General features: G+C 33.8%; 2 protein-coding genes across 2 annotated transcripts; one reads left to right on the forward strand and one right to left on the reverse strand.

The window, feature by feature from the left end:
- Positions 1-4,998: 4,998 nt before the first annotated feature.
- On the forward strand, positions 4,999-13,481 carry LOC125051395 (cathepsin S-like). Its single transcript, XM_047651671.1, has 5 exons — positions 4,999-5,428; positions 5,538-5,664; positions 5,966-6,147; positions 6,351-6,461; positions 13,247-13,481. Exons 3-5 carry the CDS (start codon positions 5,991-5,993, stop codon positions 13,378-13,380), a joined length of 402 nt encoding a protein of 133 aa, XP_047507627.1. The 5' UTR covers positions 4,999-5,428; positions 5,538-5,664; positions 5,966-5,990; the 3' UTR covers positions 13,381-13,481.
- A 9,114-nt stretch (positions 13,482-22,595) lies between these two features.
- Positions 22,596-23,156, reverse strand: LOC125051274. The gene has a single exon (XM_047651486.1). The coding sequence runs from the start codon at positions 23,154-23,156 to the stop codon at positions 22,596-22,598; it is 561 nt and encodes a 186-aa protein (XP_047507442.1).
- Between the last annotated feature and the right edge of the window lie 2,222 nt (positions 23,157-25,378).

Below are 25,378 nucleotides of genomic sequence, written 5' to 3' on the forward strand. Positions count from 1 at the left end.
ATCGAAATGTCTGTGAGTCGTAAATTTTAAAGAACGAACAAATCGTAGAAGTTATGACTGTTTTTTTTGGCATGGCTGTCACTTGTTGGTCATGGTACAAAAAAATCGATTCAATTTAGGAACCAAAACTCATCAGCATCTCATCTGGATCGATTACCTTGCCATTTTGTAACTTACTTTTCAAAAACTCTCACAGCTGATTCCGCTCTCAAACCAGCGAAAGTCATTTTACGATTTGGCATAGATCTGATAAACAATAACCGCGAAAGCGCCGATCGAGATTGGTTACATTTGTAACTAAAATTCGACACTCAAAATACTTAAGACGGAATTACATAATGAAATTAGTTGCATGATGGGAAATAAGTTTCACGAAAGTATTACCGATATATGCCAAAGTAATTTCGGAAAATAATTAGTGTCATGAAATCCACAATATCGCAGTAACCATGGCCTCATTAACATCAAAGCTTTATTTTTCTATATTTAAGAGATGCTACTCCAAAAACTTAAAAAAAAGAATATTAAGAAAAAAAGACGTTGGCGAACGAAACTTACTACCTACCTTTAAGTGGCCCCTTTGCCAGATGGTTTGTACAGTTAATAACATATTCAAATTATTCATAATTGGTTATTATTGGTAAAGATTTTTTTTCGTTAGGTATATACACAATTATTACTATATATTAAACAATTATTTTTATCTATTTTGAATTTAAACTAGGTCCTCCATAACATGTTCGATGTACTTTCCCTTCAATAATCAATCTAATTTTTATAAAATGAAATAGTAAATATTTAGTATTCAACATGAAAATTTAGCCAATCAACTATTTTTATAAATAAAATGGGTACTTTGTCACGATATTCATAGACAACAAATCACTTGGTAATCCAGCTACAAACTCCTCCAAACTTACCGAGACGAAAAATGAGCAAGGCTGTTAGTAAAGTGAGGTGCGAGTTGAAATCACGGATTATCAGAATGCTAAGGCAGTTCGAAGAAGAAGAACTGGCAATAAACCCTTCGCTACTTTTTTAAATCGACAAGGTTTTTAGAAAATATTTGTAAGTACCTACAACATCATGTTAAAAAAGTTAAATGTTGTAATTAAATAAAAAAATGTGTGCGTGTACTAGGTGTACACAAGTAAGAAGTGAAACTTCTTTATGACCTTATTTTTCGAAAAATTATCTACTATATGCAACTTTACAGAAATTGGTTAAATAAAGTTAAATTAGATAAAGTTTAACAAAAGGCTTTTATTATCATAGACATGAATACAAATACAATTATTTCATTTATTATTACTGTACTACTATGTAGTACTAAGATTATTACAGAATTTCATTAATTGTAATATAATTATTAGTATTACTATCATTGTTATCGTTATTATATATTTTTGTTACTAATGGCTTCGAATCTCTTCGGATCAACCGTGGACAAGAAAAAGATGGCGCGTAACCGAAAAATGTGACAAATGTGTGTAAATTTTTTTCCAACGCCGATAAAGAAGTTTGACTTCAAAAAGCAACATGGCGCGTAACCTGCTACAAAATTTCTCCCATACGTCGATAAAGAAGTTTCACTTCAAAAGTTGGCGCGTAACGGAAAAATGTGAGGCGTAACGCAAAAATGTTACACTAAATTTTTTTCCAACCCCGATAAAGAAGTTTCACTTCAAAAATACTGAATAAATGAGAAACCCAAATATTTTTACCTCCATCAATAGACGTTGAAATAGGAACATGCACTTTCATTGCTAAAGAACGATACGCAAACACGTAGTAATACATAGGCGTATGTACACCGATCAAAGTCCGATCAGGCCACACATAATATTCACATAGTTTAAATTTATTTATTAACAATATAATTTTAGTTTACAGATAATTGCTTATCAACAGTGAATACTAAAATATATACATTCATTTGATACGCTATCAAGGAATCTTTAACATAACTTACGTTAGTTATTTCTGAAAATGCCTACTACATTTTTTAATCTAACATCCAATTAATAAGCGACCACAATAACTGAAAATTAAATAAACAATTCACAATGATTTATTTACTTTACGTTCTACTCGTTTGGCTTCTGAAGTTATGTCTTCTGATAATTATATATTCTATCTAGAATGAAATATGAAAAGTGAATCAGCCAAATTTGGTGTCAACCAATTCACTGATTTGACTCCTGAAAATGTTTTTGGGTGTAAGAGGTAATTTCAGTAATGGGGAACCTCGAGATTATATTATGAAAGGTTTAATGTAGCAAAGTAGCTTGGACTACTTTGTTTGGAATATATTAGAAGTTTTTGGGCAAGTATTTACTATAAGCACGTGCCTCACATCTTCTGCAAGATAAGCAAGTTTTGAGAAATTTTAAAAATGTCATGGTTCGTAATTGAAACAAATAGGGCCGTTCAAGTATGACGTAAGCAGTATGGGGGGGGGGTTGATTTTCTTATTTGGTAATTACGTCAACAGTAATTATTTACTTTTTTACACATATTACCTATACATTGCCTATGCTTGAAAACGAAAAGCATTTTCGAGGAATAATACGTTTATGTACTATTATTTTTGAGAGCTTTGCTTAATTTTGTTGACAAGAGGAAGGGGGAGGGGGGATAAATTGCAGTAAATCTGCTTACGTAATACTTGAACGGCCCCATATCTGTAAGTACTTCAAACTATTTAGTAGTATTGCTGCTGAGATAGTTACTTTCTATTACCTATATTACAGCGTAATTAACAAGAAATAAATAATAATAATAATTTGCTTGCGACGTCTTACTGAACAACAAGTATTGGAATGACAACCAGTGATGGAGGTGTGGTGGGGGTTGGCGACACTGGGTGTTCCAGTAAGTGTATACTTAATAATTAATATTAATCTTAATTATTAAGTATAATATATAAGTATAATATATAAGTTATAATTTATAATATAATATATAATGTATAAGTTATATTAAGTATAATATATAAGTTTTCGGTACTGCCATAATTAGCCGGAAAATTAGTAATCTTTGAAAACTATGAATGAATTGGTCAAAGCCGACCTATACATCTATAAGATACCTATTTGTTTTATTTTAACAACAGCAATATATTTTTCAGATCTTTAGCTTCCCAAGGAAGTTCGATAAAGGAACACTACTCTCACCGACTCAAACTGAATAGTCGTGAAGGTCACCGGTGGAAAGGAGCTGCTAATATCAAGCAAACAGCAACTACAGACCACTATCTATTGGTAAATCCAATAAAAAGAAATCTTTCTTTAGTACTGGAATCCAATAAAACGAGCCTTCACAATCTGTATGTACTAGAAAGAAAACCAAAGAATGTTGTAGTACCTACTTCAAACGTCAAAAGATAACATAATAATAAAATATAGAAATACCTGTGCAATAGTTGTGTGTTATTACAATCTAGGTTAATTCCTTTGGATATGGTGCGAATCATGAAAAACAATTAGAATTTGGAATTCGAATATAAAATTAATAGGTCGAAATGCGAAATTATTTTCTCTGTAGTAACGCGTGGTTTCTAAGTTATAATGATTAATGGGGGCTTTTGTTGGGGGCCATGTGACTGCACTGTGTGTGGTCAATGGTAATGGTATCCTTTTATTCTTCTGTCAGGTTCCCAATTTGTTTACAATACATACGAATATTTAAAAACACGAAAGATATAAGAAAATAGATTGTTTACTCGTAGTATCACTAAAAAAATATTGCGGTGGTTACCGTGCGGTGGGCAGGTACATTTCATTGCGCTTATACCAGTATACTTAGTGGGGGGTTGCCTGCCTGTCATATAACACATTAAATAGTTGTATCTTTCAGATAGTGGCAACGATGGAGGCAACGACATGGGGTGAAGAAGGTTACATTCGTTTAGAAATGCCTGTGTCATAGGAAAATATGTTGCTCAAACATCGCCTTAAATGTTAAATGAGAATGTTTTCGAAGAATATATACCCTATATCACCCTAATACTTTAGATTTTTATTTGTTGACAATATAAAGAACTTTTTATACTAGTGGGGTGTAGTTATGTTTATTGTTTGGTAGATAGGGATTATTTTCTAGCTGCCCAGCTAACGTTTAAAAATTACCATTTGGTTTACGAATGCCTCGTTTCATTCGAAATACCTGTCATACGTTTTCGGAGTTGGAGCCCGATCAATAGGTAAAACTTGCTCTGGGGGCACTAACTATGATTATAGCAATACTAAGTATAGCCATACACATGCAGATTTTTTTTTCATTACTAAAGCGTACAGTTAAAAAATTCAAAATCGGCGCTGTTGGCGCTAAATTAACTATGATTATAGCAACACTAAGTATCATACACTTGCAAATTAGCTTGCCATACTGAGAACAATGTCCGTAACGTTATTTAGAAGGGTAAGAAGTACTTCCTTCAGAATTTCATTCCGACAAATAGTTTATGTTTGTGAGGCTTTAATACTTTACGGTTTTTTTATTGCACTTATAACTCACAATATACAAGAATCAGATCACGCTCATTGCAATCGACATTTTACCATAATTATTAGAATTTGACAGCTCAAAATTCAAGACTTTTACGGTTTGAAGAAATTAGTCTGGAATAGGGCATTTTATTAATTTTATATAAATGTGACGATTTAAGTCGTTAAAACACTATATTGCACACAATTTTGGGAACGGACCTTCAAAAATAAGAGAATATGTATAGCTCTAAAAATTCTAATCAACATTTAATACATGTAACTGTTATGTTACAACTTCAAGAAATGAATGTTTAATTGTTTTTTATTGTGCGTTATCGAGTCGGTATTTATCCTTCAATTAATAACCATTTAGGAATTTTTAAGTATTTTATTAAGAAATTTCAAATATATTTCATTACAAGTGCATTATTATTCATATTTGGAATTTTATTTGATAACAACTACTATATAATTAGAGTTATTTCTACCATGTGTATCATACCTGACAATGTTCCGCTTATTCTGTCTCGTGTTAATTGTGACTGAAGTACTAACTTCAGAATATTCTTTGTTGGATCAGGATTACTATGACTTAGACCAAGCTCCTGAGATCTACAAGCAATTCCTTCAGAAATATAACAAATAATCTAGCTCGGATCGTTTTGAAATATTCAAGGAAAATTTGAGAAAAATTAACAAATATAAAGAAAACAACAGTCAAAACTCATATGGCATCAATCATTACACAGATTTGACCTTTGAGGAGATTTCGGAATGCTATTTAGGTTTTAATGGTAACTTTACATCGGGCGATGTTATCGAGTATAAGCCCAGTGGGCAAAAGCTTCCAACTGAATTAGATTGGCGTACTAACGGTTATGTGACTGAAGTCAAGTCTCAGTTGAATTGTGGGTCTTGTTTTGCCTTCAGCGCCGTAGGTAGGTTTTTTTTTTAGATTTTTAGTTTTTATTGTGTAATAAAAGTGTCCATTACTGCTGATCATAGTTACATCTCTTGTAATGCCATTTATTTTTATATTACCTATAGGAAATATCGAAGGACAATATGCTAAAGCACACAGCACCACAGCAATTAGCCTATCAAATCAGCAAGCATTTGATTGCAGCTCAACTCCAGATTGTAAACGGGGTGGTTTCCCACATGACGTTTTTCTGTGAGTACACAACCTATTTTTCCTAAATAGCGTTATATTATTCTTTGGCTAATGGATTGATGATGTAAAAACTGTAATGAAAACAACACATTCTTAAATATTTTTTAAAAAAGTCATTTAAACTTGTTGTAAATGTAAATAGTACTGAAGAGCAGCATTTTCATTTCTTAAGAAAATAATAATAACATATATGTTAAGTTAAATTTGACAGGACGGCCAGTGCTCCATTAATGATATGGTCAATTTATTCCTAAGCTAATAAATATACCTCAATGCAATAGGATTGATATTCACTTTTCAGAGCTCTAGCCCAACAGGGTGGGTCAATGACAGAAGCAGACTATCCCTATGAGCAAGTAAAAGGTCAATGCAGAACTGACAAAAGTAAAATTGCTGTCACAGTCACTGGAGGAAGTCAACTTGGAGTTAACGATGAAGATAGTTTGCAAGATGCATTGGCTAATTATGGGCCCTTATCTATTGGTATGTAAAAAACTTTAGAACTTTAGTATACGTTTCATTTTGTATTTTATTTAGTGAAATAGACACTCCTGTCTATTTCACTATTAATTTCTTTCATGACTACGTATGTGTCTGTGCTTCTTAAGTTTTACTTTGTTGACTAGTCTAAGCTCTAGAGAATAAAGGGGATAGAATTTTTTTGGTATAACTTCTATTTGTTTCAGCTATTTGCTCTAACGACCAACTTAAGCAACAGAGAGGAAATTCAATTTTTACCCCCACAGTTTCTTGCCCCAGTAATAACCACGCTGTTCTACTTGTTGGTTATGGAAAAGGTAACATAAGTATACATTTTTTCAAATAGATATGTAACAATAGAAAATGCTTTCATGAGATATTTTATACTATATATTTGGGAGAGGTGAGATAATGAAATCCCCAACAAAGTGAGCAAAATCGTGCGCCTATTTAATTTATAGACATGTTGGTGATCAGCCCTCAATAGTCGGATAGGTTAACTATGGTGGTATTAGGTAAGTATACATAAGGTTCCTCATTGGACTAGTAAATATGATGGACTGAATATCGTGAGGATCCATATCGAACCCACCTAGAATTTAAATCTTGAGTGGGGTCGAAAATTTAATTTTAATTTTCTATAAGAAATATTTAATTTAAATTACAATATTTACGGTGTTTTTACACACCTGTTTGACAGAAACATTGTCAGTCTCAATAGGGATTAGCCGCTGTTGAGTGGGCTAGAGAACATTAATTTAGACGTATTAAGACTAATTTCAGATGGTGAAACTGAGTTCTGGATAATTAAGAACTCTTGGGGCGTTTCTTGGGCAGATCAAGGGTACATCCGTCTCATTAAAGGACGACAAGCATTAAATATTGGGTCGTATGCTGCTCTTGCAACAGTCGCTTAAGAAAATATATATTTTACTTCTATATTAATATTAGATAAGATAATAATTTCAAAAAGATTTTGGACTGTACTTTCTGTGAAAATTGGAATAAAAAATCGTATACCGCAATCATATGTTGTTTAACTTTTCCCGTTCTAAGTTCTGCTCAATAATGTTTTATTTTTTAATTACATTATAATGCTTAAATTAGGTTAGGTCTCTACAAAAAATTTGGTACAATAACCGCAGTTCTAAAAATTAGGAATTATAGGACAATGTATGTGTATTATTAACAATAACATATTCATGTGTAAAATTAGGCTAGTTTAAACGACTCTTGTGGATTTGTATCTAAAATTATTTATATTAAATCAGAAAGTTGTTTGTATTGACTTGAAAAAACAACTTTCTGATTTAATTTGTCGAGGAAAATTCTGGATAGCTTTAACCTTTTGTGGATGTGGTCAGGTACCTGCAGAGGAAACGATGTATCCGAGCAATTCCAGTTGCGACTCATCAAACACGCATTTAGATGCATTAATCATTATTCCATAGTCCTGAAGGCGCTGGAATACTTGATGCAGGTGGTCCAGATGTTGAGTTTCGTTCTGAGAAGCTACTAAAATGTCATCAATGTAGGGTAACAGTAATGCAAATCTCGTAGTATTTCGTCCATAAAGCGTCGAAATGTTTGAGCAGCATTTCGAAGACCAAAACTCGTGAATGGAAACTCAAACATTGCAAATGGAGTGGTAATAGCTGTCTTCAGAATATCGTCCGGGTGAATTGGAATTTGGTTATATGCTCTAATTAAGTCTATTTTACTGAAGAATGAACATTGAAGAAGTTATGAGCCATGTCAGCTATGTGACGAACCGGGTATCGGCCGGGTATTGTGCGTGCATTCAATGCACGATGATCGCCACATGGTCACCATTCGTTGTTTTTCTTCGGAACCAAGTGTAATGGCTATGGCCAAGGAATGTCAGATCTACGAGCAATACCTGATCTTACCATATCCTCGAGCTCCTTCACAGCAACACGGAGTCGATCCGGTGCCAACCGACGAGGACGACTGTAGACTGGAGGTCCAGAAGCAGTATCGATATTATGCAGCGTATTGCGTTTAACCTTTAGCATAAATAGACAGGTCTCCAGCTGGACGAGTGATGTCGGGAAACTGTGACAAAATTTCGTGGTATCGTGAGGTACCTGTAAAAGATTTGATTGGCATAAAGGAACTGAAGGAGGTTTAGCTAAAGCACTAAACGATATAACATTGTCTATCAAGCGATTAAACCTAGCATCAACATCAAATTGAAATGTGACAGAAAATCTATGCCTATAATAGGTTTGGTTACATCAGCTATCACAAACCGCCACGTAAAAGCTCGTCTAATTCCAAAATCTAATATTAAAGTAAACCATCCATAAGTGAACCATTCGCTGCATAAAGTTTATAATCTGTTTTATTCAAGCGTCTATTATTAAATATTTTTTTTGGATAAACACAAATCGGATCCAATGTCAATTAAAATTGTATTTTAGTCTGCCGATCGGTTACAAATATATTTGTAGTCCGAATCCGCGTTGACGTGGAAGAATTTTGTTGCATCTGAGGTAATGTTGGCCAACGCAAATTGACCCTCCAGTTGTAAAAATCAAAGTGCGGGTTCATTTGGCCAAAATGGCGGAACTTTAATGCCAACGCGGCACACTTCGTCCTTACCTGCCGCAGCTATGTTTAATAAATAAAAACGTCAAATAACACAAATAATCACGTCGGGGTCACCAATTTATAGGTGCGCACGAGCACCATATAATAATAGTTTCTAGGCTAGGCAGTAAGAAGACAAAGGAAACTTCTTCACGTCTTAAATATGTATATAATGTACACAGAAGAAACATAGTTAATAAATGATAAGAGTTGTAAGCACAATAAGAGAAGAGAAAGCGTTTAGGCAAGAATAAATTAATTATATGTAACAAAGGGAGAATTCGTAATTTGCGCGCACAGGTTTCGCGTTTGATAGTTCTAATGGCACTGTCCGGCGTGTCCGCTGGTCGCGCTGCCGCCTGCCACTGGCTGCAGGCTCCACCCACCGCGTCCGTGTCGTCACACATAGCGGTAAAATCTCCAAAGCGGTGGAAAAGAGGAGTGGTATTATTGTTCGTGTATTGTGTAATTTACTGTTAATATTTTTATTTTGTTTCAAAACATACCCTTTTGCTTGTATGCCAATTTTCATAATAACAGAATATGAATTAAAATAGTTATGACTTATGAAAAAAACTAACATGATTATATTATTTTGAAATGGCTGCCCTGTAAAGTTAACTATTTGTCAGATCCGTCACTATTCTACGACTATGACGCATTATTTTTTATTCCAATGATTATCAAATAAAATACTTAGTCCAATTACACATAATTTATACGTAAAATATAGTTGGTAAACTTTCATGGAGTGTGGGTCAAAGCTTTTGGGAAATAAAGGAAAACATTTGATAGCAGACCTTATTTAAAAATGCCTTAATCGGCTTCAAATCTGTTTTGGTTAAAACGATTTATAGGCTTAATATACGCTTCATATATTGTCTCTTTCAGTTATTCATACACTAACTTTAAACCTCTGCCAGATATATTTGAGGATAGGCGCCAAATTGGTTGACAGTTACAATTTTCATTTGCTTTGAATGCCATACAGGAAGTTCAAGCCGGAAGCACAAAATAATAAAAAGTATAATTTATTAGTTACTTTTTATTGTCACTGTTTGGATATATGAATATAATTTAGGTTATTATTTTGGAAAACGCTTCATACAATTTTAATAAGGCTTTAACGTTATGAGAACTATTAAAAAACCTTGTACTAAATATTTATGAAAAATGTTAATCGTTTCTTAGCTATTGTATTTGATTCCCTCACATTTGTATGCATTTTTTGTGAATTTTGCAAGATGTTAATTCTCCTCACTAGCAATTTGCATCGCCGCGTCCATGACTATAGCCTTATAATTCAAGGTATATATCGATGAATGAACGTTTTTCGAATCTATATTAATCCAGGTAGGTATATGTGATTACCTATATATATTATGTTATGGTTCTTGCAATATATACGATTGTTCTGGTGTAAGGAAAAATATCCTGCACTCTTTTATCCAAGAGGAACCCAACACAAAAATTAAAAATGCCATCATAGTGAATCGCCGGCTATAACATTATTAAATATTTCTTATGAGTGTACAGTAGCTATATTAACCTTTTTAGGTCTGGGCCTCAGATTTCTGTATCTGTTTCATGATCATTTGGTAATCTAATAGGCAAATAGGTGATCAGTATTCTGTGCCTGACGCACGCCGTTGACTTTTTGGGTCTAAGGCAAGCCGGTTTCCTCACGATGTTTTCCTTCAACGTTCGAGCGAATGTAAAATGCGTATAGAAAGAATGTCCATTGGTGCACAGCCAGGGATCGAACCTACGATCTCAGGGAAGAATGTCGCACGCTGAAGCCACTAGGTCAACACTGCTATAACTATACTAAAGCCTACTATTAAAAAATAAAATCCAGCGCTGGAGGCGCTAAATTAACTATAATTATAGCAACACTAAGTATCATACACTTGCCAATTAGCTTGCCATACTGAGAACAATGTCCGTAACGTTATTTAGAAGGGTAAGAAGTCCTTCCTTCAGAGTTTCTTTTCGTTCGTTATGTTGTAAATATCTGTTCCTTATTGGCTTTAATACTTTACGGTTTTTTTATTGCACTTATAACTCAGTACTCACAATATACAAGAATCAGATCACGCTCATTAGAATCGACATTTTACCATAATTATTAGAATTTAACAGCTCAAAATTCAAGACTGTTACGGTTTGAAGAAATTAGTTCAAGTCTGGAATAGGGCATTTGATTAATTTTATATAAATGTGACGATTTAAGTCGTTAAAACACTATGTTGCACACAATTTTGGTAACGGACCTTCAAAAATAAGATAATATGTATAGCTCTAAAAATTCTAATCAACATTTAATACATGTAACTGTTATGTAGGGCAACTTCAAGAAATGAATGTTTAATTGTTTTTTGTTGTGCGTTATCGAGTTGGTATTTATCCTTCAATTAATAACAATTTAGGAATTTTTAAGTATTTTATTAAGAAATTTCAAATATATTTCATTACAAGTGCATTATTATTCATATTTGGAATTTTATTTGATAACAACTACTATATAATTAGAGTTATTTCTACCATGTGTATCATACCTGACAATGTTCCGCTTATTCTGTCTCGTGTTAATTGTGACTGAAGTACTTACTTCAGAATATTCTTTGTTGGATCAGGATTACTATGACTTAGACCAAGCTCCTGAGATCTACAAGCAATTCCTTCAAAAATATAACAAAGAATCTAGCTCGGATCGTTTTGAAATATTCAAGGAAAATTTGAGAAAAATTAACAAATATAAAGAAGACAACAGTCAAAACTCATATGGCATCAATCACTTCACAGATTTGACCTTTGAGGAGATTTCGGAATGCTATTTGGGTTTAAATGGTAACTTTACATCGGGCGATGTTATCGAGTATAAGCCCAGTGGGGAAAAGCTTCCAACTGAATTAGATTGGCGTACTAACGGTTATGTGACTGAAGTCAAGTCTCAGTTGAATTGTGGGTCTTGTTTTGCCTTCAGCGCCGTAGGTAGGTATTTTTTACGTTATTATTGTGTAATAAAAGTATCCATTACTGCTGCCCATAGTTACATCTCTTGTAATGCCATTTATTTTTATATTATAGGAAATATCGAAGGACAATATGCTAAAGCACACAGCACCACAGCAATTAGCCTATCAAATCAGCAAGCATTTGATTGCAGCTCAACTCCAAGTTGTAAAGCGGGTGGTATGCCGCATGAAGTTTTTAAGTGAGTACACAACCTATTATCCTAAATAGCGTTATATTATTATTTGACTAATGGATTACTTAACGTCTTGTATAATTGCGTATATTGATGTAAAAACTGTAATGAAAACAACACATTCTTAAAGGTTTTTTTTAAAAGTCATTTAAAATTGGTGTAAATGTAAATAGTACTGAAGAGCAGCATATTCATTTCTTAAGAAGAGAATAATTCTCATATATTTTAAGTTAAATTTGATAGGACGGCCAGTGCTCCATTAATGATATGGTCTATTTATTTCTAAGCTAAGAAATATACCTCAATGCAATAGGATTGATATTCACTTTTCAGAGCTCTAGCCGAACAGGGTGGGTCAATGACAGAAGCAGACTATCCCTATGAGCACGTAAAAGGTCAATGCAGAACTGACAAAAGTAAAATTGCTGTCACAGTCACTGGAGGAAGTCAACTTGGAGTTAACGATGAAGATAGTTTGCAAGATGCATTGGCTAATTACGGGCCCTTATCTATTTGTATGTAAAAAACTTTAGAACTTTAGTATACGTTTCATCTAGTATTTAATTTAATTTAATTTAGTGATATAAATTTCTCTCATGAATACGTATGTCTCTGTGCTTCTTAAGTTTTACTTTGTTGACTAGTCTGAGCTCCGAGAAGTAAAGCCGATAGAAAATTTTTGGTATAACTTCTATTTGTTTCAGGTATTTGCGTTAACGACGAATTTAAGCATATGAGAGGAAATTTAATTTTTACCCCCACAGTTTCTTGTCCCACTATTAATCACGCTGTTTTGCTTGTTGGTTATGGAAAAGGTAACATAAGTACACATTTTTTTCAAATAGATATGTAACAATAGAAAATGCTTTTATGAGATATTTTATACTACTAAATATATTAAGGAGAGGTGAGATAATGAAATCTCCAACGAAGTGAGCAAAATCGTGCGCCTATTTAATTTATAGACATGTTGGTGATCAGCCCTCAATAGTCGGATAGGTTAACTATGGTGGTATACATAAGGTTCCTCATTGGACTAGTAAGTATGATGGACTGAATATCGTGAGGATTCAGATTCGAACCCGCCTCGAATTTAAATCTTGAGTGGGGTCGAAAATAAATTCGAATTTGCTAAGAGAAATATATAAAGTTAAATTACAATATTTACGGTGTTTTTATTCACCAGCTTGACAGAAACATTGTCAGTCTCAATAGGGATTAGCCGCTGTTGAGTGGGCTAGAGAACATTAATTTAGACGTATAAAAATCTAATTTCAGATGGTGACACTGAGTTCTGGATAATTAAGAACTCGTGGGGCGTTAATTGGGCAGATCAAGGGTACTTCCGTCTCATTAAAGGACGACAAGCTATACAAATTGGGACGTATGCTGCCCTTGCAACAGTCGCTTAAGAAAATATGTATTTGACTCCTATATTTCCCTGTATTTTAAAAAAGTATTTTGGACTGTATTTTCTGTGAAAATTGGAATAAAAAGTCGTATACCGTAATCATTTGTCGTTTTACTTTTCCCGTTCTACGTTAGCAATCGGCCCATTCCTGTCAATATTATTTAATTTTTTTCTGCTGGTAACACAGACACTAGTTTATAAGACTCTTGTCATACGTTGTATTGGTTCTGAATGGCTTGCCTAGCTACTTTAGCCCATCGGGGATTTTTTTCTACTGAAGCCAAAAATGTTACATCTGGTGCGATTGGATTTTATCATCTCTTTAGTAACTTTAGTAATTATCACTTCTTTAGTAACTTTTTGGGGTAAATAGTTCTAACATAATCTTTATAATTAAAATTTTTGGAAAATAGCCATTGCGCCATAGAAGACCAATGATATGACTGACAAGTATAATTGTTGTTACGTCGCGTCCTGATTAAAGCTTCCCGGGGATTTGTTATGCCCGCATTAATGATTGGCGTAATTATCGGCATCCCGGTCGAGGTTCGTTCCTTCCTCATTAACTGATGGCACGTCATATCACTCTGTAAGCCAAGCAAACCTCTCAATCTGCAAACTTATAGAAAACTACTAGATAAACTATTTAATTAAACTATAAGGAAATAAATATAATAAATAAATAAAAAGTTTTTGTTATACAGCTAATTTATTATATTGAAAAAAAATGTTCCTTAAATAATTCAATTTTTTTTGAAATTGCAATCTCTTGTAGGTAATGAATTAATATTTCACACCGAAACATTTTTATTTTATAACGTATGGATCATAATAATTATTATAACAATAATTATTATTAATTATATAAATAAAACCAATTTTGTTAAAAACGTGTTATTAATACTTTTACTAGTCAAATGTTCCTACCATAGTACCACGCTAAAAAATAATGTTCTCTTATTTTGGTTGCCAAATCTCACGGATGGATTACGCCAGCGAATTAAGGACTTTTCAAGCAGGTGTGGCAAATTTTTAACCTCCTTTCATCGATTCGAGTTTCCGTCCTTATCGACGTGGAAGTATTTTCCTTTCATGGTGAAAATCACATAAAATTACCTAAGATATCGACGGAAACTCTAATACAATTTGGCCTCAGGTGTTTGCTATTCGAGATTTCCACTAATCAACGACGGGGCTAAGTGATCACATTGGAAGCAATTTCTTATCGGTTTCGCAGCTGCTTTTGTATGTTTCACGGAAAATACGTATACTAGAATAAAACATAATGTTTTTATAATACAAATTACATGAATTAATTAACCGAATAAAAGACAGGCCGACTCAAAACAAACTTGCGTTAGGTACTACTACGTTCTATTACGTTCTTCTTCTCAGTCGTATTCTTCATTGCTGAGTGTCGAGTCACCGTAGCAAGGCAGCACTGCTAGTGCTATCCCTCCACTTTTTTCAGTGTTTACCTTCCCTTATGGCAGCTGTTGTGGGAAGACCCATGAGAATCGTGACCAGCTAGTTGTTATCCACCTCGCCGACGACAACCATAGCTTTTACTATTACGACAAGTAATTGTTCAACTTAGAGTAGAGTAAACTTTCTCAATATAAAAATTCCATCATCGGACGTCGAGGTAGAATACAAATTCCATCCTCTTTATCTCGCCGCCACATGACAGCGCTTAAGGCAGTTTCTGCCGCGCACCACCTCGTTGTGGAACCAACTGCCAATAGAGGTATTTTCAAACCGATATGACTTAGGTGCCTTCAAGAAAAGAGCGTATCATTCCCTGAAAGGCACAACGCACCCGCTAGGCCCAGATGTCGCAGGAGTCTAACGGCGGAGGTTATTACTTTATTAAAAATAACATGCGGTTCATTTGCCTCTTGTCCCATAAAAAAAGCATTTTTAAAATGCGCCTACACAACTCTGTTATTTCCAGCTTAATAGCTCAATAGTAAACACATGAAATATGCAAATGTTAATAAAGACATAAAAATCGGTAGTTTATTTACCCTCCCATAATTCCAAACTAACAACGTTATAAAATTACTAATCATCGCCCGCCTGTGTCATTTGTATCACAATTTAATAACGTACTGTCAATCTTCTGCCCTTTTAAGTTCCACGAACAACCATACACTTGCGTTCGAAGCATCCTTATTTCAAAGCAATAAAGTTCATATTCGAATCGAAAGTAATATTGGCTTCGAACTTAATGACGTCACGAGCACTTTCTCGTATTAAAATGATAAACGGACGGCTATCGAGTATGGAAATCTACCAATTTATTATACGATAGCTCGTTATTCTATTAGGTAAACAAAATTTGGGGGGTTGATAGAGTCATCTTGGTTATTAAGACTAATAAAGTAGGGCGCGGCAATTGTAGATATAAAGTAATTTTGTTAGCTTTACAGTTTTTGTATCAAATATGTATTAATAGTGGGTACATAGTGGGTATTGCCGTTGATTATTTAGTACTGTATTTTGTTATAGCACATTAAAACGTGTATAATTTTAGATATTTTATAAATAAAATATCTTTAAAGCAACTTGAAGCTCTAAGATCCAATACGTTGCACCTACTAAATGCTGTCTCCGACACTATCGACATATTTATATGTTCGCAGTGTGAATTCACAGTAGCGAAAGTGTTAGTATGTGTTTAATATTATATATGTACTTTATTATATTTTATTGAACGTTTCTCGACATTATCGTATTGGCTGTAAGAATAATGTATGTATTTCTGTAATATAAATATGTAAAAGAAAATAAAACAATTCACTATATCAATAATGTGAATAGTATCACAATTTTGTAGTAGTTTAAACACGGATAAACAGCAGCATAATATAGGAGTAAATTACTCGATAAAATTGTATGTAAAACCTGTATTTTTGAAATAGCTGGGTAAATAGGTTACGCTAGTATTTTAAGCCCTTAGATTTCAAACGTGAGTCAAACAGCAAATGTTTACAAAAATATGAAACCCATAAAAGAGTCGCGCGACTTGGGAAAACAAACCGGCCAATAATCATAAACCAAGTATTTTACCCCTATTTACAAATTGTTAAAATAGTATTTTACCCTTGACAATATAATTTATAAAATGAACTAACAATGATGTGTCTTTATAATTATGGGCGATATTCATTTTATCGACTATGAGTCTTACGATTAGTTCTTTTAACTAAAATAACACTGAATACTAATTTTAACGTGACCCTCTAGGTAATCGTGCCTTTCAAGCAGGGAGAAAACGGGGATAGACGCTCTCAATGCCAGCAGTCGCAAGGGCGTTCCCGGCCTTTAGAGTGAGACATGTCGTCGATTTTTTAATATAATATTGACCTGATTCATTCATTGACAATCCGCATTGTTAAAAATCGACGCTAGTGAAAACGCGCGCTTAACCATTGGATACAACTAACACTGAACTTCGCAATAAAACAAAGTCGAAATTTGTAATGTCAAAATTTATAGTTATTACGGTTGGTTTAATTTGTCAATATGACAAAGGATCTTAAGATAAACAATATATGAAATGTTCTACTTTACTAAACCCATCACTAACTAGCTAAACAAACCTTAAATGGTAATTTTCAAGCTAAATAAACACGGTAAAGCGATTTTTAAAGTGAAACCCATATTATTATGAGCAATATATCAAAATATAAGTGAGCCCTCGTGGTAACTTTGTTTGCTAACCGTATAAAGCAAGGAAAAAATTTAGACTAACTACGGATTTTCAGCACGCTGTTTCAACCCTTCTTTATATCTAAATACGGGTGAGTATGCTATACCGTCATTTGTTTATTATTTAAAGGTAGGTTGTACGTTTAGTACGGTCAAGTCACGCGTTGTTTAATTTAAAAGCTCGCCCATTAAAGCTCGCCATTGGTTGTTACTTTGCATTTTTGATTTGTTTTTTCTTTTTGGTTCAGCATAGAAAATTTTAATTAGTTTTTCATGCGTATTAACTAAGTTAGGAGTTTTCGTTATAGGGAACATTAGAGAAGCTACCTTCACGGTTAGTCCTGTATGTTTCCTGGCGAGAATAACATAAGACCTAAGTTAAATAATTGCTAATTGTAAATACCATCCTGGGGCACGGCAGTGCTCCCGCCAAGTCTAGCAAAAAGCGGCCGTTCTATCCTTTTCTCGAAGCAGTTCAGTCTGCATAACTGCGGTTCAGTTCAGTCTGTATTTATTTAAAACATAAAATATTTGTCATATTTATGTGGTCAGTATAGAATGTTGTTAGGTTAGCTAATTACGTAATAGCTTTAGTCAGAAGATCCTACGTAAGGGACTGAATAAATTAACAAAAATTGGCGATTTAAGAGTGTTAGACAGTTTCTTTAAGCACTTGATTTGGGAACTGGTAGTATTTAAATTCAGATCTCTTGTTTTTTTTAGTATTGTATATGAATATGTAGTTACAAATATGATTTAAAAATTGATTTGATTTTATATTAACGAGATATCATGTAAAATAATGTGTGAGTAAGACTTTGAATCCTTTAGGTATACAAATAATCTCGGAACACGCAGTTTATCTGTATCGCCAGTTTTCCTTAATAATCATGTTTTAATCATTAGTTTTTTTCTGTCTGTTTTGGTAAGTTATGAGTTATTAGTTGCCTTTTTGTTAATTTATTTATTGAAGTTTACCTCATCGATTTCATTGTTTTCACAGTTATTTTGTTATTCACTTTTGAACTTCTTCACAGTTATTTTTTTACTGTTTTTTATAAGGCTTGCCTGAAAGAGATTGCTTAGTAGCGATAAGGCAGCCTGTTGCATAATGTTTTCCTGTTTTTAAACATTAATTTGTGCAAAAGAGTGTAAACAAATATATGTCTTTCACAAACATTATGTTAAACCTTAATTATTCAATTCGGTTGACAAAACAGACCATTCATTAGTGTCTCTTGGGAGTTTAAAAACGCGACCAAGTTTAAACATTGTCTCTTTAATAAATGCCAAGTTAAACGTTTGACTGACAGGCCCCTGGGAAGTGAGGTTTTTCATTATTTTACTATGATAAAAGATAACACGACACACGATTTCATAGAAAACATGAATCGGAAATTTTTGAAAACATTTTGTTTTTTTTTGTATTAACTGAGTTTTATTTTTGTTATTGAATAACAATATTATGGTTTAGGTCTATGACTGAAAAAAAATATCTCAAAAACATATAACCAACCGGATATTCGGCATATATGTAAAAAACAACCCTTAGCCACAAGTTTTGGCATCAAATTTATGTATCTGTTTCATGAACATTTGGTTTTTCTAATAGGCAATTAGATGAGTCTTCTGTGCCTGACACACCCCTATTTGGGTATTGACCTATGACTTCAGAGATGAAAGCCACAAGCATACCCTCATACCCTCCCGCGGTGCGACTGCCTTGTGGTGGACGATTACACGGGACTCGATACTGTGCATACCCACTAAAACCCTACGGCGCCACCAGCAGTCGACCGAGGCAGGACACGGCAGCAGCGTACGCGATTTGTTGAGCTTATAGCCCCAACGGCTATAAATGATGTGGGATGGACCTTGGCACAGCAATGGCCAAACTCCCGGTGCAATTCTAGCAAGGTCAGCATCCCTCCTTTTGAACCCCTGTTCCTCCGCTGAAGTGTCTGCGAACCTAGTATTAAACAACGCGTCGCTCGGTGGAACGACGACGGCGGCCGGGCTTCGGGATCAACCTCCCTGACCCTCACCACTTTATCTCGCATGAAGGCCTCGCAGATTCTCTGGAAGATTGACCACATGCCGTCACTGTCCGTGCCCGCAACTGCTACTCTCACAATCAAAGACAAAGTCAAAAATCATTTATTCATATATACCTAGATAACACAATGTACACTTATGAACGTCAAAAAAGAAATATACATTAAATGCTTATAATTTTACATTTAGTGCCAGTTCTCAAATCAAGGGCGTAGAACGGAAGAGAAGAACTGGCAATAACCTCTCCGCCACTCTTTTTAATCGCCAAGTTTTTTGTTGTACACAACGTTTGTAAGGAGCTGCAACCTTTAGACCATGTTCCACATGACATCTTAAGTAATAATATAATAATAAAATAAATTAAAAACAAAGATTTGTCCTCTATCAGCAGGAGGCATGGTGAAATAGGAGCTCGCACTTACATTCTCGTGGAATGTACGCTAAAGCCCATGACCTTGAAATTGTTTAGTTTTCCACATGTCAGGTTAGGGCTTAGTACCTATAATCAAACATGATTCATCCCATTAAATTAACAGATTAGCCCTCATCCCGTTAATTCTTGAAAGCCATTAAATCGTTTACATTTTACGACTTCAGAGCTAACAGCCACAAAACACAATCTATTCGCAATAAAAAATCGTACGACGTAAAATTAATAATAACATAAAGTTTAATTAAGGGATAGTAAAATTAATCTAATCGTAGTTTTTAGGGAAAGTACCCGTATTGGTTTAAAAACAATAAAAATCGTTCGCCCCCAATGGCTCGCTGATTGAGAAGGATGCTACTGTGAGAATGGACTGATTATGTGGGAGCTTTACACTCTACGATATTACGAAATCATAACACTATTACACACGCAAAGTTTCGTAACATTTGAAGGAAGAATAAATATTCTATTTTTATCGTAACATCTATCTATTATACATCTCATTATAATTTTTTTTATGTTGCATTCATCTTTTGAAAGCAATTTATTTTATCTAAATACTGAGGGTATTTGGTGAGTGCGCAAACAAATAGATTCTTTTTTTAAATGTCATCTCTTATAAGCGAGCATTGTAATCTTTTTTGAGATAAAATATTTATAAACCTAATATTGGATTTTATATTTTATTCTCTACCTTATCTACATTTTAAAAACTCTATTCATAGTGGATAGTTTCATGACACAATCTAGACAAATCTTTTGATTTTAGACCTGTCAGTTCAAACGGGACTACGACTTTTATGTACTGCGGAAAATTTATTAAAAATCGTATCGTATAAGGTAGTGACGATGTCGTGACATAACATGAGTCAGTCATTAAGCCCAAGCTGTGCTTTAATCAGTGAGAATAACATGTAATTAGCCGAGCAGTTGAGTCAACCTACTCCTAGTCTTGTCTTTGACTAGAGTAAATGTGAATAAGGTTTCACTATTCCCGGTTAGAATAAAACTGTTAAATACTAGTTGGGTAGTATTTTTTTTAATTATTTACAGACGTTGTCCTGTACACTCTTAAACAAAATATTTAATTGTAAATTTATAGCAATCCCGAATCCAAATGAAAAATCTAATTTAGTCCAGCCTTTTAGGAAGAATTTAATCACAAACACATACAGAAAATTTATACAAGTTTGAAGTGTAATTTTTACGTCAGTATATTTTTAAGCGTCTCGAATCAATTACATATTCGTCTAATGATTAGATCGTCCATCGTCATACCTAGTGGAAAGGGGGTTCAGCGCTGTTACCAATCTCCTAACGAAAAAAGAAATAGTCTGGACATCATTAGCCGAGGAGATTTAAGATTAACCCTCACAAAATTGACGCCAAATGTTGATAATTTATTGTTAAAGCATCAGGTTCATCCTTCTCACTAAAAATATTGACTAATTGCTTATGTTATTTTATTTATAGTTTATTTTATGTTTATTTATTGCTACGTATATTTTACATAAGAGATACAAAATTTTATTTTGAGTAGTTTAAATTTAAATTCAATTAATAAATGTATAAATTAACATGTGCTTCTACTTTTACAGTTAGAAATTTACAGGAAATCAATATCAGGTAAGTAGGGTCTACCCAACACGGAAAAACATGGCAAGGGGTCTACGACACAAAAAAGGAACTCTGAATATTTAAAAACTCTGATTATAGTTATTAGACTCTAATCAAAAGAAAGACCACCGTATTATACGCTGTGTACGTTAACCACTAAACTACGAGGCTATATAGATATCAGTAGTTTCGTGTTTAGTTAATAATATTTTTGGCTTCTAAAAAACGATTCCACGTTACTATAATTAAGAAAAACACTACACATTAGTCTAAAACCAAAGCAAACTTACTTCTATAACATTTTAATATAGTATAATCCGATGCTGAAACGCACTAAGAACACACACAGCTTCTCAATTTTACATTGGAGGGTCCTCCTTTTAGGTCGAAGAGTAATTTTCTCCACACACGTATTACATACGAATAACGTTAGGAAATCATATTAACAAACTCAAATCCGGATAATAAAACAATAAACTTTTAATCCAATATAAGAATTTAATTAACCCAACAAAAAATCTCTCACGCGTTGTTCTAAAAATAACTCATCAATCGTCAAAGGGTTAACGTTCGTAAAACAAACAGACAAACCCGCATGTCATTATTACGTAATGCATTAATTATCAGATTGCTAAGGGCCCTAATCACAAAGTTCGTTTTCATTAAGATAATTATAGACGGCTGTAAAGAAGCAGGATTTGTGGGGTTTTAAGTGTTAATTATGATTATGTCTCCTTTATAAGGTTCAATTTAACATGTTATGATTTCACGATACTTGTCACACACATATGGTAACTTTTAGTGAGACATAAATACGCCTAAAAATTGTATAATAATTACGTTTTTGAGAGGTTTCTTTACGAGAGAATATAAATATTAAATACATACAAGATTCATTGAAGAACAGCCAGGGCACAAACACAAAATCTCAGGTATCAATGGCACAAAAAGAGTGGCGGAGAGTTTATTGCCAGTTCTTCTCTTCAACTTACATTTGAGAACTAGCAGTAAATGTAAAATTAGAATCATTTTATATATAATAATTTATTTTTTGACGTTGTGCATTTTGTTACCTATATGAATAAATATTTTTTAAATTTTGAATTTGACAATTTAACAAATGTTTAAATTTACGATTTACGACCTTTATTGTGTTTTCTGTCGATTTTTTAAAGCCGGTTTCAAATTCCAGGAATATCCAGGACACGAACAAGAAATCACACGGGTGAAAGGCGCATATATAATAGATATAGTATGCAATTTTAATAATAATAATAATAATTTTTATTAATCAGACAAATACAGTCCATTGATTGATTAGTGAGTTAGTAACAATAGTTTCTTAAGATCTATGTTAGAGAATTAGTAAAAATAAGGAAAAAGTAGTTAATTAAAAACTATCAGGTACAAAGCCCTGCGGAGATGTCGGAGCAGTGTCGTAAATAGGGGCACTCCATTCTTTCGACTATCATCCGTAAGATGTTGCTGGAGCTGCCCCGCACCCGGCGCACCAAAGAAGCGCACCGCTTTCGCATAGTGGCGAAAAAGCAATCCACCCGCGCCTCTGCAAACATTCTTGATGCACTGCAGAAGCGAAGCAGCCCCAGCAACATCCTAAATGCGTTATTATACTGCACCCGAAGCGAGTTGTATGTTTGTCGAGTAAAACTGGCCCATAGGCTGCACGTGTAGAAGTTAGTGCAATATGCTCTGAATAATGTGACTTTTACGTCATGAGAACAACGTACAAACCTACGAGCCAGCATATTTGCTCTCACCGACAACGCTCTTCGTTCTCTCTCTATATCGCCATTATCTTTGAGGTCGGGGAGTAGGACGTGCCCAAGGTATTTAAACTTACTAACTCGCTGTAAAACACAGTTGTTAATAGTAACCGTCGGCACATTTTGTAGTCTCCTCCTCCCTGACTCAAACACCATTAATATCAGCGTTGGAGTCATAAAGGCTCCAACAATAACCGAGTGGCTTTCTTTTTGGCATAACTAACTGAATAATAATGCATATAATTTTTAAGAATTTTTTTGAAGTTATACTTCTTTTGGCGCGTTAGGGATGAGCGCGAACACAGTCACTAAAAATCGACACCCGCACACCGTCACAAAAAACCGACACGTTGTAGTTAGTCAACATGTTAAAATAAAAAAGATCCATTTCTTTAATTATGTAGAAATATTTTTTTTGTGATATTTTGATTAACTTTATTTAACTAGATAATGCGTTATAATAAAACATTCAATGTATTAAATACCTTTTTTCAATTGTTAGAGTAATTTTTTCTACAAACATTCTTCAAACGTTTGTAGAAAAAATGGCGAATGATAAAATTTTTAAAAAGATTTTTATTTTGTTACGCAAAAGAAGTATATAACTTCTAACTCGTGTACTTAAGTACACACACATAACTTTCTTTCAATTTGAAATAATTGCTATATAGTCAGTAGATGTCAGTAGAAACCAATAAAATTAGAAGCACTCACTTACTCTTCTGGTCTGCGACCAAAGATGTGTCTTGGCCTCCGAAACGAGAAACTCGGAGGCCAATTAAAAGTAGACCTTAATGATCACGTGACTTTAGCTAGACAGCGACGACTTAAATAATCCTGGCTCTGTCTATGTTCTATGTAATTAAACATCTGGTAAAAATTCTCTTTTCAAAAAGCACTGTGTGTCATAGAAGTAACGAGAACATAGAAGAACGTCATAGCCAATAATAGGATCAGTGGAAATCACATCATGTTATGAATACCTGGAGCAGAATCCTCTATGAGTTGACCTACCTAAAACTTGGTATTAACAAAGTTCACGGTAGACCCCCGGTCAATTACCGTATTCCGAGGGGTTAAAACAACATCCCCAACATTGATTAGTCGTGATGTATGTCAACATTGCGTGTGCGCATGCGGGCAGCTATCTCCGATCGCCGACAATTGGTAAAAACGACCGAATTCCCTGTAAATTGCTAAAACGGTATTTAAAGATTTAATTCGAAGATTGCTCTTTTTTAGAATGCGGGCTGTTTTAGATGTGTTTGATTGGGTATATGATTTATTAGTTAACGGTTTAGTATTTGCAAGGGTTGGTTAACGTAAACGCTTTGTGAACTTGTGTTGCCCTATTTTTTTTTTTTTTTTTTTTTTTTATTAAACGTTTCCAAATTATTCCCCGACTATATAGTCGTCGGAGGTGTTAAAAAGCTTACATAAATGTATTGGTAACCCGAATGTTTACTTTCTATTACTATATTACTACTCTACTACTACCTATTTCTTTTGACAGCCCCCTGCATGACCCTCACAGCAAATCCCAAAAAGATGCCCCTCAACCTAACATTGAGCATTATTCCCTTCAAACTCGTCTCCGTTACCCTCATGCCCATAGCTTGCTCAGCGTTATACCTGTCGTATCCATATGCCCTATTGTTTAATTAAGTTTAAAGATATGAGGTAAGACTTAATCAAGTAATTAAACTTATGAACATGTTGTCAACACCAGAGTAGTATACAAGAAGATATGTTTAAAACCACTCACACTTATTAACTAAGAGCCTCCGAAAGGAATAGGTTACAGCACTCTCTGTCGGCCGCAGCAAGTCCTTCTCAATGAAAATGAAAATAAGAAGATAAAATCAAAATAGAAAAGTCTGTTTTGGATTATGTATTTCTAAGTTGCCTCGTATTAGTAATGTGTTATAACCACAGGTATGTCAGCGATCTGAGATCGATGGTTATAGTAATCGACATTAGAATATAATTTTTAACGTAAATAATCTTTTTATACAGGCAAATAAGCAACAAAAGATTAATTTAAATAAAATTGGATACAAATCTTTATTAGGCGCATTTCTTAACTGATATTGTTTTTTATTGATAAGGTAGATATATCTAAAGAAGACATCCAAATCCAATCCAAAACTATATTTTGTACTATTAAATCCATATTTACAACAAGTTGCTTTTATTTATTTAATTTAATATTGAGCACTGCGAATTATGTCTAAACATACTTTTATATAAGATTATATCGTGGCTGTGGGCCAGTAATAATCTATCAATTCTCTAATCAAACAGCATTTTAATAGTCATCAATAAGTGATACCATCTCAACCCGTCCCACGCCACATGGACCGTACAAATTAGAGAAAAAATTCAATAACCCTCTAGCG

The sequence above is a fragment of the Pieris napi genome, chromosome 7, assembly GCF_905475465.1.
Source record: "Pieris napi chromosome 7, ilPieNapi1.2, whole genome shotgun sequence".
In the NCBI taxonomy this organism is placed as follows: domain Eukaryota; kingdom Metazoa; phylum Arthropoda; class Insecta; order Lepidoptera; family Pieridae; genus Pieris; species Pieris napi.